Source organism: Eptatretus burgeri, chromosome 3 (genome assembly GCF_056783735.1).
Source record: "Eptatretus burgeri isolate ZD-2024b chromosome 3, Ebu_testis_v1, whole genome shotgun sequence".
In the NCBI taxonomy this organism is placed as follows: domain Eukaryota; kingdom Metazoa; phylum Chordata; class Myxini; order Myxiniformes; family Myxinidae; genus Eptatretus; species Eptatretus burgeri.
Genome location: NC_140963.1, coordinates 7,089,477 through 7,107,675, shown reverse-complemented (window position 1 = coordinate 7,107,675; position 18,199 = coordinate 7,089,477). Strand labels below are relative to the sequence as shown.

At 45.2% G+C, this 18,199-nt stretch overlaps 2 protein-coding genes across 6 annotated transcripts in view; one reads left to right on the top strand and one right to left on the bottom strand.

Annotated features, from left to right (window-relative positions):
• Positions 1 to 9,230: 9,230 nt before the first annotated feature.
• Positions 9,231 to 10,614, bottom strand: LOC147029349 (uncharacterized). The gene is made up of 3 exons (XM_085872076.1): positions 10,161 to 10,614; positions 9,861 to 10,002; positions 9,231 to 9,585 (listed from the first exon to the last, which is right to left on the bottom strand). Exons 1-3 carry the CDS (start codon positions 10,284 to 10,286, stop codon positions 9,290 to 9,292), a joined length of 564 nt encoding a protein of 187 aa, XP_085728202.1. The 5' UTR covers positions 10,287 to 10,614; the 3' UTR covers positions 9,231 to 9,289.
• A 5,452-nt stretch (positions 10,615 to 16,066) lies between these two features.
• The window catches only part of LOC147029347 (NADH dehydrogenase [ubiquinone] 1 alpha subcomplex subunit 10, mitochondrial-like), a 53,929-nt gene continuing 51,796 nt past the window's right edge, over positions 16,067 to 18,199 (top strand). For 4 of the 5 annotated variants that reach the window (XR_015055871.1, XR_015055872.1, XM_085872346.1 and 1 more), the window contains exon 1: positions 16,067 to 16,198. Coding sequence is in view for 2 of the 5 variants with exons in the window: in XM_085872346.1 (XP_085728472.1) it covers positions 16,130 to 16,198 (69 nt within the window). In the remaining 3 variants the exon portion in view is untranslated. Of the gene's footprint in view, positions 16,350 to 18,199 lie in introns of all 5 variants that reach the window. The other variant, XM_085872349.1, reaches the window with a different exon arrangement.

Sequence of the window (18,199 nt, the reverse complement as noted above, 5' to 3'; positions counted from 1 at the left end):
CAAGCACAGCCATTCGTCAACAAAAGATGTGGGGATGGATAATTTTGCATGGATAATGTTTTTTGACTATCCCTACCTTGTTGACATACCTTTTGGTGCATCATCCATCCATCATGTAATTTAAAAAAAACACATTTTATTACTTGTTTCTGTACTTAAAAAAAAAACATTTTTCAGACTGGAGAATGCGGTAAAGATTTTTTTTGAGGACTTGTGGTGCATTTTTAGAACCTCGTGGAGGATCTCTAAGTCTTACTCACGTTGTTGTTCTTGTGGAGTTTTTCGTTTCACAGCCTACAGTTTTCATCGAAACTTCCTGAAACTTGGCATATATATGTAAAAATTCCCTGCACAGACAGTAACCATCCCCAATTTTGAAAATTCCTCCTACAAAAAAAAGTTATGACGTCAAAATATCTTCGCTAATGGAAATCGCCTAAAAAATTATCTTAAACTAGGCAAGCTTTTTGAATTCTGTTTTCGGGAATCGAACAGGGCATTAGCAGAGATGAATTACCGCACATATGATACATCACTATGACGTCATATCAATTTTTATGACGTCATTCCTATTTTTTGACATTTTTTGTTTCACAACCCAGAGTTTTCATCGGATCTTGGTGAAACTTGCCATGTATATGCAGAAAGCTCACGCACAGACAGTAACCATCTCCGATTTTGAAAATTCCTCTGAGAAAAAAAAGTTATGACGTCAAAATATCTCCGCTAATGGAAATCGCCTAAAAAATTATCTCCGAAACTAGGCAAGCTTTTTGAATTCTGTTTGCGGGAATCGAACAGGGCATTAGCAGAGATTAATTCCCGCACATATGATACATCACTAGGACGTCATATCAATTTTTATGACGTCATTCCTTTTTTTGACATTTATTGGTTTTTGTTTCATTTGTTTCACAGCCTACAGTTTTCATCGAAACTTCCTGAAACTTGGCATAAATGTAAAAATTCTCTGCACAGACAGCGACCATCTCTGATTTTGAAAATTCCTCCTAAAAAAAAAGTTATGACGTCAAAATATCTCCGCTAATGGCATTCGCCCAAAAAATTATCTCAAACGAGGCAATCTTTTTGAATTCTGTTTGCGGACTCGAACAGGGCATTAGCAGAGATGAATTACCGCACATATGATACATCACTATGACGTCATATCAATTTTTATGACGGCATTCCTATTTTTGACATTTTTTGTTTCACAACCCAGAGTTTTCATCGGATCTTCGTGAAACTTGCCATGTACATGCAGAAAGCCCACGCACAGACAGTAACCATCCCCAATTTTGAAAATTCCTCCTACAAAAAAAAGTTATGACGTCAAAATATCTTCGCTAATGGAAATCGCCGAAAAAATTATCTCAAACTAGGCAAGCTTTTTGAATTCTGTTTTCGGGAATCGAACAGGGCATTAGCAGAGATGAATTACCGCACATATGATACATCACTATGACGTCATATCAATTTTTATGACGTCATTCCTATTTTTTGACATTTTTTGTTTCACAACCCAGAGTTTTCATCGGATCTTGGTGAAACTTGCCATGTATATGCAGAAAGCCCACGCGCAGACAGTAACCATCTCCGATTTTGAAAATTCCTCTGAGAAAAAAAGTTATGACGTCAAAATATCTCCGCTAATGGAAATCGCCTAAAAATTATCTCCGAAACTAGGCAAGCTTTTTGAATTCTGTTTGCGGGAATCGAACAGGGCATTAGCAGAGATTAATTCCCGCACATATGATACATCACTAGGACGTCATATCAATTTTTATGACGTCATTCCTTTTTTGACATTTTTTGGTTTTTGTTTCATTTGTTTCACAGCCTACAGTTTTCATCGAAACTTCCTGAAACTTGGCATAAATGTAAAAATTCTCTGCACAGACAGCGACCATCTCTGATTTTGAAAATTCCTCCTAAAAAAAAAGTTATGACGTCAAAATATCTCCGCTAATGGCATTCGCCCAAAAAATTATCTCAAACGAGGCAAGCTTTTTGAATTCTGTTTGCGGACTCGAACAGGGCATTAGCAGAGATGAATTACCGCACATATGATACATCACTATGACGTCATATCAATTTTTATGACGGCATTCCTATGCCGTCATTTTTTGTTTCACAACCGAGAGTTTTCATCGGATCTTCGTGAAACTTGCCATGTATATGCAGAAAGCCCACGTGCAGGCAGTAACCATCTCCGATTTTGGAAATTCTTCCTTGAAAAAAAGTTGATGTCATAATATCGCCGCTAATGGAAATCGCCTAAACCATTATCACAGAAACTAGGCAAGCTGTTTGAATTCTGTTTGCGTGAATCAAGCCGGGCATTAGCACAGATAATTCATCGGAAACCTGATACATCACAATGACGTCATATTCGTTTTATGACGTCATCATTAAGAGCTCGAGGATCTTAGCTCATTTGAGCTTGTTAAAACATATGAAATGTCCATGTTATCCCAGCATAAGAAGTCCTACCAACTTACTGCTGCACTCGAGGTTCCACCCCCACCAAGCTGATTGACAGCCATTGTCCCACCCACCACTCTTGGCACTTCATTGCCCAATGCAAAAATATGCAGTTTTGCCTACTTTTTGTGGAATCCTTTCAAGTTATGAAATATTTCACGTGTCATGGACCTTCCCACTCTAAAATGGATTCACATTAAAACAAAGTACTGAAATTATCACAATTTTGAGTTCCTGTCTGAAAAGAAGAATTGCAAACGGGATATGTTTGTTATATCAGTTTTGTAGTTGAGCAATGCTGTCCAAATGGTTTACCCTTTGTGAGCTGCGATTGCAGATTTTTCACAAGATGAAAATTTTCTTTTGAAAACGATAGATTTTTTTGAAATTTTTGTAACAAAAAAACAAAACATGCAGCACACAAAGGGTTAACAAATGCTCTTTGATGTGAAATCCTCCACAGACGAACTGGAAGGTACTTTTATCGGTTTACAAGTTTGTAACTTGGCAGATTGTTTGAGAAATTGTGTGTCATCCTGACATCGAAAGTTTTCCGACTTCCTGATATATCGTCAATTCAAATTGAAGTTTGATATCAGATTTCAAATTGGTCACTATTCATCTGGTTACATCGAATTCATAAATGACCAAAAAATAATCATCTTCTCATAGCCACTTCACGACCATTTTCCCGGAAAACTCCCCCCCCACCCCCACCCCACTTTTCAATCGTGATCAACGCCCCTGGCACTTGGTATCATTTGCTGGTAGCCATCTGAAAATGGCTTCAATGATCATGCATGGTGATGTCCCAGTCATTGAGACTGAATCAAGTCATCATTCAGTAGTTTCAGCACTAAAGGTTGATGAAACTTCACATATCTACCAAGCAGTGCTTATCATAAAGAACTCCTCACAAAGAGCACCTGCTCTGGACTGTCCATGTCCACCGACTGCCACAGATCTTGCTCTTATATCTGCTGAAGATACCAGCCAGATTGAACTGTATAACCTCCTTTCTGGAGTGTTGGACTGTCAGATGATCGTATAATGACAAACTTTGTTGAGACAGATGAAGACACCAATGCCACATTCACATCAATCTGACAAGATATTGTTTGCTTAGATTCTAAGGGATGTCCCCTGATATGATAAATGATAAAAAAAATTCCCCGTCCCCCGACGTTCATGGATGAACAAACAATGAACTGTCTATCACATGGATGATAATGGACCCAGGCCCAGAGTGTGTCCTCAAGGAGAGTGTTCATTGAAACTGTGAGAAAACTCATTATGAAGGAGGGCTGTGCTCATGTCGTCGGTCGGGTTTGTCTTGTGACGATTTTTGTGTGTCAGCACTATAAAAAATTTACATCATCACTTACCACGAACAGCGTCTTTGGGGTGGTGGGGTGTCGATGTCGACAATGGGGCTGATGACGTTGATTAATCTGAAATGTTGGTATTTTGTTCCATTCATTTGTGTTCCTACATATTAAACACTGCACTATGAATTGATATAATATAATATCACATAACATAATATAATATAATAAAACATGGTATAATATAATGTGATAAAACATAATCTGGATGTTTAAAAGTGAAATGTTTGTTTTGTTTGATGATTTGTTTGTTTGTTTGTGACCCCACTCTTCTGAGCAAATCCAAGTAAATCGCCACAAAACTTGATAGGATCACATTATTTACCACGGTGCACATAAATAGGGGTTTTATACAGTCATTTTTTCACAATTCATAGATTATAAACATATGAGCTGCCACCTGTCGCCATTTCAGCAAAGGTGGATCCACACATACAATGCTTCATAAAAAGCCCATTTCCTTTTGGATTTCAACCCGGACACTGATCTACTGTATTTGGTGAGGTGGTAACCTCCGATCGTCAAATATGCTTTCAATTGTGAAAAATAATTGTCAATATGATGTCAATTGTCAATTATGATTGGTAAAATCGGCGAAGGAGTCACGTGACCTCTCAAATGTGCGAATCATTCAAAAACCGAACATAGTACAAATTCAACCCAGACATCGATTTCAAGGGAATTTTACTGCTCATCTAAGGACATTACTCTCAAGGGTGAAAGTGTTTTCAGAAAAATAGAATGTTGCCATCTTAACTAACTTCACCAAATATATGCCTCGAATACACATGCGTCGTATCGTTTAAAAGAACCAAGTTACTGTAACATCATGATTTGATTTTTGATATAAATTGATCTAGCTGTTTGATTAATTTCACTGTAGATGCCTCACATCAAATGAGAAATTTTTTGAAGTGTGTATGATTGGTAGAAACGGGAATTCAGTGTAAACATTCAGTGACTACATATCGTCGTGGTTGGATTCGGTAACCTCGGCAGCCATTATTTTTTTTTGATTTTTCAAATGGTTTCTGGTCACTATCACAGAAATATTCAATCACATGTGAGATATATTGTTATAGGGATCGGCGGTGGAGAGAATCGCACCCTACTCTTGACAGCCAAATGTTGAAGATTCGGCATCACTTAACAGCACCGCGTCTCAGCGGTTATAACACCGGCTGGTTCGGCACAGGTCTTGGGTTACGCGCCTCAGATCACGATACCAAAGTACACCTGTGCCTTGCCAGTTGGGGAAATAGACCCCGGTTACAGACTGGGTTTGTCAGAGACCGAGCGAAGTCTGCCAGTCCGTAACCATTTTGGTTTTAAATACAAATCGAGTGAATTGTTCCTCAGCACGGCACGAATAAACTCAAGGCGGCAACTTTCATATGAATCAGCCAGATTTATTGCGGACACATCGGGGAAACAACACAAGCAAAACATTCACGAATGTTATAATTAATCTATAACCTGCTCTTAACTAGGGAGCAACGGATTACGTGTTTCGAAGGAAACCCTAGTGAGATGAACCTGACAAATGATAAACCATACAACCAGTAGAGTACTTGGTGATGCCTCATGGACGAGAGCGAAAGTGTCAAAGGCACGAATGCGGCTCATGAGAATCCGATGTCAACGGATTTGAGCGTCCAAGTTCGAACATGCCGCATGGCAAGATGGCGGCAACGCCTCGTTTTGTCGCCCCGCTCACGCACCAGCCTCGGCATGTTCAGCCCTCATAAGGTCGACGGCACAAGAGCGGAAGATCCACGGTGTGCTCCATCTGGCTTTTCACAAGGTCCAGCATACAAATCCCGGCCTGGCCTGCTCACCAGACTAGGCCAAATTGTGGTGTTGGGCTCTGCAGGCGGATCGATGGGATTACAAGACATGTCGAGCCGTGCAGTGAGTAGGGACAGTCAGAGGCTCCATCACTGGACTCCGGATGAACCTGTCAAGTACCTCCTCATAAAAGTCGATCACCGACTCCCCTCATGCAGTTCCTCCTGCCTTCCTGGGGCTCGCTCTTCTCACAAAAGCCAATCCCAGACTCACCAAGCAGCCAGTTTATTTTTACAGCCGATTTGCAGACTGACACAGCCGTCCCTTATTCAGCCGATCGCGACTCCCACTAGCCGTTTCTCATCCAGCAGAAGGCAGACAGACCTCATGCAGTTCCTTCCTTGCCTTCCCAGCACTCGCACTCCTGGACACTCCCCCGGGGACCCGTGATTGGTCCATGGCTCGAGATTGCAGCTGCCCTCCACCAATTGGCTGCCAACACGTCTCGCCGACCGAGACTCTCAGAGCGCTGGGCGGGGCTAGTTCGGAGAGGGGAAGGAAAAAGAAGCAAGCGCCTCCCCGGTACACCACCACTGTATGAACACTGGACAGCCTGCCACACCTCCCGATACACATGTAACGGCCAATTACCAAACAACCTGGCTAAACATGCATTTTAAGGGGGATCTGGGCTAATCCTATATTTAATAACACACTAAGGGCCATTTCTGCAACAATATTTCATTTCTTACAATATTATCGAGATCTCCGACCTCTTAATGATGTCTTATATCAGGGGCCATTCAAAAATTTCATACCTAACACGTCGCGATTGGGGTTTGGTGTGGGTGAGTGTGTGTCCAAACATCTGAGTTTTACTCTTACAGTGGGTTGGTTGGGGGGTGTTTCCAGAGCCATTATGTGACTCCTTTTTCGTTACAATTAAAACGAGTTATTAAAGGACTTTTTAGACGTTTCTGGGTGAGCTTTCCCGTAACTTTGAATGAGGTTCTGATTGAGCTTTTCTCTTTCAGCCATGGCTTTGCCGAGAGATCTCACTGTAAACTGGTCGATGGAAGAAATAAAAAAGTGATGCCACCTCCCTGAGAAGGGGGAAGAAGAGGCTGCAGCAGTAAAATCGGTTGTCCATCTCTCTATATAAAACCGAAATGTTTTTTTCTTTGTGACCTTACTGCTTTGAGTTCCCCAAGTTAATTAACGATGAAACTTTCTCCGATCGGATTTTTAACCACGATGCACCGACATAGGTGTTTTAAACAGTCATGAGGAGGTCATTTGGCCCATTATTGCCATGTTGCACTCCAGAGTTAATTTATTTACTAACATGAGGTAATTTCTTCACTACAGCTTCACTCCTTTATACCCTGCATGGCCGATAGACCCCATGAGACCCTTTACACCCCTTAAACCCTTTAATACCCATTTAGACCCTTTTGAGATGGATAGACCAATTTCAACCTTTTCGACACTGTTCAGACTTATGGACCTTTTAAAACCATTTGGACAATTTCAGACCATTTGGACACTTCAGACCACTTTTGCTCTTTTGCCCTTGGACTCCTTCAGGCATTTATATCCATTTTAGACCCTTTAAACACTTTTGACTCCTTTATGACCCTGAAGACCCTTAAAACACTTTAGATCCTTTTTGACCTTTTAAAACCCGATGAAGCCCTATTCAATAAATGATGAAGCTATGATGTTGATTCCAATGCAGCAAGTTACTTTGTCTCTGAGCTAGTGCACGCACCAGAAATTATATATATATATATATATATATATATATATATATATATATATATATATATATATATATATATATATATATATATATATATAAAACATCAATCGTTTTATTAGGAAAATAAGTCAAACGTTCTCATCCCCACTTCCTGTCCAGGCTGGAGTTCCTCAAGGCAGCATTTTGGGCCCTGTTCTCTTTCTGGTTTTTTTTATGAATGATCAATCCGACACTCTGGAAAATCCTCGATCCCTTTGCTGATGACGACACCCTCGCCGTACTATCTATCATCCTTCAGACCAGCAAGATGCAACTTCTTTGCTCTCTACAGATCTGGATAAAATCACAAACTGGTCCAACACGTGGAACATGTCTTTCAATCCTGACAAATCTCACACTCTCACTATGTCTCTCTGAAAGAACCATTTAGCACCCCCCCCCCCATCCACTTTCTCAACAATCCTCAGGGAGAAGTCCTTACATTCAAGCTCCAGGGTCTCATTATCTGCCACGATCTTTCCTGATAAAGCCATATTTCCAACCTGGCCTCCAAAGCTAGTCTCCGACTGGGAATCCTCCGGCGTGCAAAGTCCTTCCTCGGCCCACCTGAGCTCTTGACCACATACAAAGCTTTCGTCCGCATCCTGATGGAGTACTGCTCTCCCTTCTGGGCTGGTGCTCCTGCCTCTCACCTTTCTCGGCTTCACGCAGTGGAAACCAAGGCATTTTGGGTCAGTGGTATCTCCCACGATGAGGCTGAGTCTTTAGGCCTCTCACTCTCTCACCATAGGCAGGTCTGTGGTCTTTCTGTTTTTTGTTTTCACCTCTCCCCCTCCCCTGTTCTGTCTGCGATATGTCCCCACCATATTTCTGCAGGGCGCGCAAGGTCCGCCAACAGCCCCCTTCTGGTAAAACTACCAAAATCATGAATCACTGCTGACTTTCACTCTTTCATTCCTCTTTTTTACCACCTTTGGAATAAACTCCCACACTCTCTTCAATCCCATTCTTCCCTCCATGCCTTCAAAACAGCTGTTCACCACCACCTCTTATCTTCCCTCATCCAAATCCTCGATCTTTTCTACCCTCCTTAATCTACCCCAAGCCCACCTCCTTCAAATTCCCTGCTTTCCTTCCTGAAAGTCCATGTAATGTCCATCTTGTATACCCCATGATAACCGCCCCATTTCTCTCCCTTCCACAGATCTCCTAATGTCTCTGTTCCCCACTGTTTTGTCCTTCCCTCTCTCACCCCTCTTGTCTCACGCCCCCCTTGCTGTGCATTGTGTATTAGCTCTCATACGAGCCTCGTCAATATGTACAAAATAAAATATCACAAAGATGTAGCTCCATGCCACACTGCAAAAAACACCAAAGAATGGCAGGACAGAAATGGGATCAAGTGACTTCCATGGCCAAGTCAGTCTCCTGACATGAATCCCATTGAACACCTGTAGGCCATATTGGATCGAGCTGGGTGGAAAAAGTCCAGGAAACCAACATCATGGGCAGAATTGCAAAACCTTTTGTGGGAAGCCTGGGAAGAAATCCCACGAGAGAAAATTTCAGAACAAGTTAGTTCTGTGCCTGAAAGAGTAAAAGTGTTGAAATCTACAAATGGCCAGTCCACCAAATACTATTGTATGTATTACAATAGATCAAATGTTCTTCAAATGTTAAACAAATAAATTCTTCAAAAATGATGATGTCTATTTACTTCTGTCATGTCTGTACATACGTGTTCAGGGAACAGAAGAAAAATGGAGTGTAAATAATATTCCAACAGGAGGAATGAATGAAACAGTAAATTTTTATTTGAATGAAACACACAAAGAACTTTCAAAAATGTAAACACAAACGACCGTGGACATCAACGTTTCACGTTCTTGCGACGTCTCCTCTTTCTTCTTTTGTTTCCACGTTTGTGGTTCGAGTCCCAACGTCGAATGAGACGTTTTCTCAGCAAGTTCATCCAATAAAGGAATGTACAAAAGTCAATCAGGGTAAATATTAAACTAATTATGTGGAAGAGCCGAGTGGAAGGAGATTCCTCCATTACAGGAAATTCTTCCTTAAACTCCAGAAATTCTTCCTCCGAGTCTGGCACGTCCTCCTTGCTCCCTGGCACGTCCACCAAGAGCAGGACTCCATCTTCCAGGTCCAATTCTGGAGATCAGGTTTGAGGTTGGGAGAGGGATAAAGAAAGGGACGAAATATATATGTATATATATATATATATATATATATATATATATATATATATATATATATACATATATATATATATATACATATATATGTATACATAAAAGATCACGTGATGGTGACAAACGCATTCCTTGAAGTACACGTGATGACACCTTGAGTTGTGCTGGATGTGACCCTCTCCATTAAGGCTGTAACCTGTTTGAATCACGTGATCACCTCCGACCTCTACTTACCGTGCACGGGCCACACCATTGCACGTTCGGGTTCAAAACTGGGATCCTCAATCACCCTGTTTATCACCCGTGCTGTTCCATCCTCGGGGGAACCCCACAGGGAAGGCTGCCCTGGTGAGATGCTGCCATGAATCACGAGTTCCTAGGAAAGAAAAAAGGAAGTGATATGAAGACCAAAAAGGACATTTGGTCCCACTAACTGTGTAACTGCAACGCCCTCCATTCAAGTCCACCTGGAGCACCCACACAGTAACGTCTCACTCCCACCTTCCCAACTGAACCCATTTTCCCCACACGTACCTGTCCATCCACAGATTGTCGGTTCCTGTGAAGTTCCACTCCAGGTTTCTCTACCTGTGTGAACCACATCGGTTGCATGACACTTCTCATGAGAGAGAGGAACACCATGACCTTGATCCTCCACATGGTGGCGGTTGGAAACTCAAATGTCGTTACCAAGGTAACAACGGTTATAAACGGATCTCTGGTCGTGACGGTTATGCACTCGAATCGACGTCACGAATACTTGTTATCGACAGTTTGTTTATTATTTGATAATTTTTCACCGAATTTGGTGAAAAGTCCTGTTTTACCCACAAAATACGTCACATTCATTTGGCATCCTGCTCTCCTTGCTCACTGTTCATTCACGTTTTTTTTGTATACCTTGTCGAGGCTCGAATGAGAGCTAACACACAACGCACAGCAAGGAGGGCATGAGACAAGAGTGGTGTGGGAATGGGAAGGACAAACCAGTGGGAAACAGATACATGAGGAGATCTGTGGAAGGGAGAGGGATGGGTGGGGAACATGGGGAATACAAGATGGACATTACAGGGACTTTCAGGAAGGAAAGCAGGGAATTTGAAGGAGGTGGGCTTGGGTGGATTATTGGGGGTAGAAAAGATCGAAGATTTGGATGGGGGATGATAAGTGGTGGTGGGGAACAGCTGTTTTGAAGGCCTGGGGGAAGAATGGGATTGAAGTGAGTGTGGGAGTTTATTCCAAAGGCAGGAAAAAGAGGAATGAAAGAGTGAAGGTGAACAGTGATTCGTGATTTTGGTCGTTTTACCCGAAGGGGGATGCTGGCGGACCTTGAACGCCCTGCGGAAATGTGGGGACAAATCGCAGACAAAGCAGGGGGGGCGAGACCGGAGAGGGGATGGTACAAGACAGAAAGACCACCGACCTGCCTGGAGAGAGAGAGAGAGAGAGAGAGAGAGAGAGAGAGAGAGAGAGAGAGAGAGAGAGAGAGAGAGAGAGAGAGAGAGAGAGAGAGAGAGAGAGAGAGAGAGAGAGAGAGAGAGAGAGAGAGAGAGAGAGAGAGAGAGAGAGAGAGAGAGAGAGAGAGAGAGAGAGAGAGAGAGAGAGAGAGAGAGAGAGAGAGAGAGAGAGAGAGAGAGAGAGAGAGAGAGAGAGAGAGAGAGAGAGAGAGAGAGAGAGAGAGAGAGAGAGAGAGAGAGAGAGAGAGAGAGAGAGAGAGAGAGAGAGAGAGAGAGAGAGAGAGAGAGAGAGAGAGAGAGAGAGAGAGAGAGAGAGAGAGAGAGAGAGAGAGAGAGAGAGAGAGAGAGAGAGAGAGAGAGAGAGAGAGAGAGAGAGAGAGAGAGAGAGAGAGAGAGAGAGAGAGAGAGAGAGAGAGAGAGAGAGAGAGAGAGAGAGAGAGAGAGAGAGACCCAGAGAGAGACCCAGAGAGAGACCCAGAGACTCAGCCTCATCGCAGGAGATACCAACGATCCGAAATGCCTTGGTTTCTACAGCGTGAAGCCGAGAAATGTGGGAGGCAGGAGCACCAGCCCAGAGGGGAGAGCAGTACTCCATCAGGTTGCAGACGAAAGCTTTGTAGGTGATCAGCAGCTCGGTGTCAGGCCAGGTTAGATCTGTGACCTGCTACAGGTACCATGTAAACCTGTACTAACCTGTTCCATGGTCAGGTTGTCGGCGACTAAACCGTCTCCCCCACCAGGTTTTCTGTTAAGGAGGGTGTTTGGATATGGACACCCAGCAGGATTAAAAACAAAACCTGTCAAAGGGCGGAGGAGCTCCTTGTGAGCCAACGGCCATCCATATCGAGTGCCCAACTGTGTCCGTGGACATCCTCCTGCAGTTGAGTTACTTTTTTATTAGGAGGTTGGTGGAAGGATTTGCACTCCGGCCACTGTAAAACCCTTCATTCCGCAAAACACAAAAACGCAAAAAAATCTGAAAACCCACTCCGTGGGAGTACCTCCTGTGCAGCTTCCCTTCGCAGGGCAGCTCACCGGATGACGGCATTGGGGCAAAGCCTTCGGGACCCCCAATCTTTGATGAAAGGAGGGAAACCATGGGGTAACATCCCTGGGTCAGATTTTGGGAGAGTGTGTCGGAGTGGTGCTGAGGTGTCATCCACCAGACGGCGGTCTCCTTGGGTTAACCTGAGGCGGTCCCTTCGGGTGGGTGCCTGGAATGTCCTATCCCTAACAGAGGATGATCATCTGTCTCTGTTATCATCTGAGCTCAAGCGTTTGGACATCGGTATTGCAGCACTCTCTGAGGTTCGGAGACCGGATTGCGGCGAGATAATGGTGGGTGGTTACACCTACTATTGGTCTGGTCGCTCTGATGGTTACCATACCCAAGGAGTTGCTGTAGCTGTGTCCAATAAGCTGATCCAATGATAATTGAGGTAACACCGGCCAACGAGCATATTATGAGACGAAGGATTCGTCACTCCTTAGGTGTCATTTCCCTGGTCTCTGTCTATGCTCCGACTGAGGCGAGTGACCTCACCGTGAAGGACACATTCTACGCCATGCTCGAGTCTGTGGTTGATCAGTGCCCCAGACAAGATGCACTTCTAGTCTTGGGGGATTTCAATGCATCGACTGGAACTGATAGGGATGGTTATGAGACATGTGTTGGTCCCCATGGGTCAGGAACTATGAACCAGAATAGCACTAAGTTCCTTGACTTTGCAAGAAGTCATGGACTTCGGGTGGCTGGTTCATGGTTTCAGCGCCCACAAGCTTATCGCTGGACTTGGTACTCCAACGCTGGCAGTGTGGCAAAGGAGATTGACCATGTCCTCGCTGACGGTCGCTGGAGGATGATCCAGAACTGCAGGGTCTACCGGAGTGCTCAGTTCCTCAATACTGACCACCGGCTTGTTGTAGCAACTCTAAAGCTGCACCTTAAATCCTGGAGAATGATACCATCCCAGCCTAGGCTGGATGTTGGCAAGCTCAGGGATAAGAGAGTAGCTGAGGAGTTTGCAAACAGGCTGAGTGGAAATTTGGGGTGTCTGGGTGTTTTGGTGGGTCCTGAAGAGTTGTGGAGTGCCTTCAAGACCACCGTCCTTGATGTTGCCGGTGGATGTCTTGGAACTCACCGCATTGCAAAGAAGAATTTTGTCTCTCAAAGGGACACTGGATACCATTGACCAGAGTAGCAGGGCCAGGCTGAATGGCAGAGTTGAGCTGTTCAGAGAGCTGAGGCGTAAAACTGTACGTGCACTGAGGGTGGACAAGGAGGCCTATCTGCAAGGAATCTGTGAGGGGGTAGAGCATCACCTGTGGACAGGTGATTCTCGTCCTGCTTACAGGGGAATTCGCGCATTGCGTTCATCCAAGCCCATCCCTCGGAGCACTGCAGTTCGAGCAGAGAATGGTAGGCTCTTGACAGAGGAGTCTGAAGTGAAGGCCCGCTGGGCCGGTTACTTTGAGCGGTTGTACCAGGCTGATCCCCCAGCTGTCGAGTTGGACGTCAAGGGTGTCACAATCCCTGTTGCTGACCCTCCAATCAACTGTGGTCCACCTTCGCTTGTGGAAACACAGGCTGCGGTGAACCGGTTGAAACGGGGTAAAGCTCCAGGGATTTGTGGCATCCATGCTGAACTTCTCAAGGCTGGTGGAAATGCTGCACTCGTGTCGTTGCATGCAGTTTTGTGCTCTGCCTGGAACACAGGCATCATCCCAACTGATTGGAAGAGGGGCCTTGTTGTCCCTCTCTGGAAAGGGAAGAGTGATCGCCAAGACTGCAACAACTACTGAGGAGTGACGCTGCTCTCAGTGCCGGGCAAGGTCTTTGCTCGGATAATTCTTGATAGGGTTCGCCACCACCTGCTTGAGCACCAGCGTCCAGAGCAGTCAGGCTTTACACCAAAGAGGTCAACGATTGACCGTATCCTTGCTCTTCGTGTCCTCACCGAATGCAGACGAGAGTTTCGGCAGGTGCTGCTTGCAGCCTATGTTGATCTCTGTAAACCATTCGATTCAATGAATCGGGATGCCCTCTGGAGGATTCTTGGTCTTCGTGGTGTGCCACCAAAACTGATCGATCTTATGTCTGAACTCTACTCTGGTACTGAGAGTGCTGTGAAGTGTGGTGGTACCATCTCTGACTTATTTCCAGTTGTTGCTGGAGTTCGTCAGGGGTGTGTACTGGCCCCCACACTTTTCAGCACTTGTATGGACTGGATTTTAGGGAGGATGTCGGAAAGATCAAGCTGCGGTGCATCGTTTGGGAATGTCAAGATCTCGGACCTTGATTTCGCAGAAGATGCAGTCATCTTTTCGGAGACTTTAGATATCCTTTTGGGGGCCCTCGAGATGCTGAATGAGGAGTCGGAGCCGCTGGGATTACGGGTTTCTTGGGTCAAAACTAAGATCCAGGTTTTCAATGACATCTTGGATGCTGCTGTCCTGTCTGTGTCTGTTTGTGGTGAGGATGTTGAGATCGTGGAGAGATTCACTTCCCTTGGCAGTGATATTCATATCTCTGCTGACTGTGAGTCAGAGGTCAATAAACGTCTGGGTCAGGCCTGGGGAGTCATGGATTCACTGGATCATGGAGTGTGGCGCTGCCGTTACCTGTGTGGGAGGACGAAAGTCCGAGTCTTCAGGTCCTTGGTGCTTCCAGTCTTGCTCTATGGATGCGAGACTTGGACTCTGACCAAGGATCTGAGACAGAGACTTAAATCCTTTGGTACCAGGTCTCTTCGGAGAATCCTTGGCTATCGCTGGTCAGATTTTGTGTCCAACGAGCGGTTGCTGAGAGAGACTCGGATGAGATTTGTTACCTGCATAGTCCGTGAGTGTTAGTTGCGGCTGTATGGAATCTGGCTCGTTTTCCTGACGCTGATCCTGCTCACCAGATTCTCTCACCGAGGGAGTCTCATGAGTGGTGGAGGCCAATGGGCCGACCACGTGCCTCGTGGTTGCAGCAGGTTGACCATCATCTCAAGGAGATGGGGATGGGCCTGGCATCTGCCTGGGGGATGGCCAGACGGAGGCCCCTGGAGTACCAGCGGAAAGTGGACGCAGCGACGCGCTGTTCTGGCACATGCTCCCATACCTGACCTGACCTGAGGAGCTCAGGAGGGCCGAGGAAGGAGTTTACACGACGGAGGATTCCCAGTCGGTGACTGGCTCTGGAGGCGAGGTTTGAAATATTGCTTTCCCAGGAAAGGTCATGGCGGATCGTGAGAACCAGAAGCTTGAAAGAAAGAACTTCTTCCAGAGGATTGTTGAGAAAGTACCTGCGGTGGGGTGGGTTCTAAACGGTCCTTTCGGAGAGACATAGTGAGAGTGTGAGATTTGTCACGATTGAAAGACATGTTCCACGTGTTGGACCAGTTTGTGATTTTATCGAGATCTGCAGTGAGAGAAGAAGCTGCTACTTACAGGTCTGAGGGATGACCGATGGTATAGCAGAGGGTGGAGTCATCAGAAAAGAGATAAAGAGGATTTTCCAGAGTCAAGGGATTACCATCGAGGGTATTCATGACTGTTTATGTTTCAGCAACTACAAGGGGCACCGCATCAGCGTCGCTGCTGAACGATGATGTTCGTGAAAAAAAATTGGATCAAAAACCTCCACCGGCTGATTCGAGCCTTTAAATAAGTAGTTGTAGTTTGTAGTGGCTTGTAGTGGTCATACCTTATGCTTACGATGATGATATTAATGTGTGTGATACTCTTGTTTTGTATTATCCTGATATATGCCTTTGTTCCCGAACCTGCGGACGTAATAAATGAATCATCTTTTCTTTCACCGCAGTTTCCGTGTCTCTCAAGGTACAAGCTGAATCTGTAATTCCTCCCTGTCACCTTTTTATCCCGAGAGCCGCCTTTTTTTTAATTTCGCGTTTTAAATAATGTATCGGTGTTTGTGGCAATAAATGACGACGATTTTTTTTTTTTATCAACAAGACGGTGTTTGATAAGCGCGATCATTCCAAAGTCGAGAACATCGCCCTCCAAAGATCAACTGTGTTCCGTTACTTCCGGCGGGAAATGCTCGGCTGGAGTTTACATCAAGCGGTGACTGCATTGGCCGTGAGCTTTCTCCAATGTCGATCCAGGGTGGGTGGTTAAGCTGCGTGATCAACTCAGAAGCCGTAACTGATATCTCGTTTGAACGGCTGTTTCCATGCGTCGGAGAACGTGACGTCAACATACGTGATGTGACGTCAACTTACCTGATGTGACGTCAACTTACGTAATGACGTGACGGGTATGTTGTATCCATGGAGATTGTACTCGATTTAATTTTGTGTGTACGTGTAATATTTCTGTCTATAATTTGTCACGAATAATGGGTGTTTTACATGTGAGACGTAACGTGTAATGTGTATATGTCATGTGCAACATGTGACGTTTAATGTGTGTGTAACGTTTGCAACATGTTATGTATAATGTGTGTTTATATACATGTGACGTTTAATGTGTAGTGTATGTAACGTGTGCAACATGTCATGTATAATGTGTGTTTATAAACATGTGACATTTAATGTGTAGTGTATGTAACATGTCATGTATAATGTGTGTTTATAAACATGTGACGTTTAATGTGTAGTGTATGTAACGTGTGCAACATGTCATGTATAATGTGTTTATAAACATGTGACATTTAATGTGTAGTGTATGTAACGTGTGCAACATGTCATGTATAATGTGTTTATAAACATGTGACGTTTAATGTGTAGTGTGTCACGTGTGCAACATGTCATGTGTTTATAAACATGTGACATTTAATGTGTAGTGTATGTAATGTGTGCCACATGTCATGTATAATGTGTGTTTATAAACATGTGACGTTTAATATGTGTTTCTAACATGTGGAATATATCGTGTGTAATGTGTGTATATTGTTGTGAGGGCCAAGTCTCGGTCGGGGCTGGGTCTCGGTGGCGAGTGCGACTGCTTGGGGGGCGCAGTAGAGTCGGCTCTACCGGAATTTAGGTCGTACCTTTCAGATAAATCCGAAAGGTCATGGGTCCCTTATCGGATCGAAGATCGCCAATAGCTCGACCACGTGGGTTCGGGTCAATTGCCAATTTCAATATACCTAAATACCCACGTCGTCCAAACTACCGGGGAAATTCACTCTCGGAAGGGTCTGCGCGATCCGGGCCGTTAACGAGCCGGATCCGAGTCGTACCCCGAGCGGAGGGTACCAGAACCCTGCCGGGCCGATTGCACGATTACGGCAACAATGAGGCCTCCTAATTCCCATTCGCAGCTTGGCAAACCAATGATACAAAGGACAAGGACGAGCTGGGACATTCAACAAGAGGGGATATATTTACAATGGGGGGAAGGGAAGCACACAACGAGCAGAGTTATCCCAATAAGAAATGTAATGTACAATGAACAAAAGAAAGCGCTTACACAATTCGACTTGAAGACGGGCCCACACCCCCCCCCCCCCAAAAAAAAAGAAATGATGGCCACGGCCTTTTTGATACCCCCAGCCCGAAGGGAAGGTGAGCTGGAGGTAAGGATGCTAGCTTGGACCTTCTCGCCTCGTGTGGCCCTTGATGATCTGGCTCGGCGGGACTCGAACCCGCAACTCGATGCCGCTGCAAGCACCGGGTACGAAGGCAGTGTCAGGCTCCGGCACGCGACGAGACAGCGAGCGCCAGCAGAGGAGACAGGCAAGCGATTCTCATCCTGACAGACTCTCAGGCAGGCGATCCTCCGCGGGACAGGCTCAAGGGAAACAGACCAGACCTCCTCGCGCACACCCGCTCTTCTCTTCACCTCCCCCCCCCCCCCCCGATGCAGCTCGCCTCCGGATTGGCCGGTTGGTGTCAGGCGATCCGCTCGCCGTTCGTGATTCATCCTGGGGGCGTGGCAAGCATCCTCGCAGCCCGTCCCCCCTGAGAGGAATTCCTCCTTCTTCCGGCGACGTGCCTCCGCATTGGCCGGAATGCGGCGTATGTCGCTCGCGCTTTGCCAAGTGGCTGAAGGCAACTCGTCTTGCTCGACCCTGGAGCAGAGCCAATGCGTTGGTTGCCAATGGAACTCCGCCCACAGGCGCTCGGCACGTATGCGTGTCAGAAAGGCCGATGGTGGAAGGAA

Coding starts and splice junctions, on each gene's coding strand:
- LOC147029349 (XM_085872076.1), bottom strand. CDS start 10,286: ATGTGGAGGATCAAGGTCATGGTGTTCCTCTCTCTCATGAGAAGTGTC. Junction 10,003..10,160: donor GACAATCTGTGGATGGACAG/GTACGTGTGGGG, acceptor TTTCTTTCCTAG/GAACTCGTGATTCATGGCAG. Junction 9,586..9,860: donor AATGGTGTGGCCCGTGCACG/GTAAGTAGAGGT, acceptor CCTGATCTCCAG/AATTGGACCTGGAAGATGGA.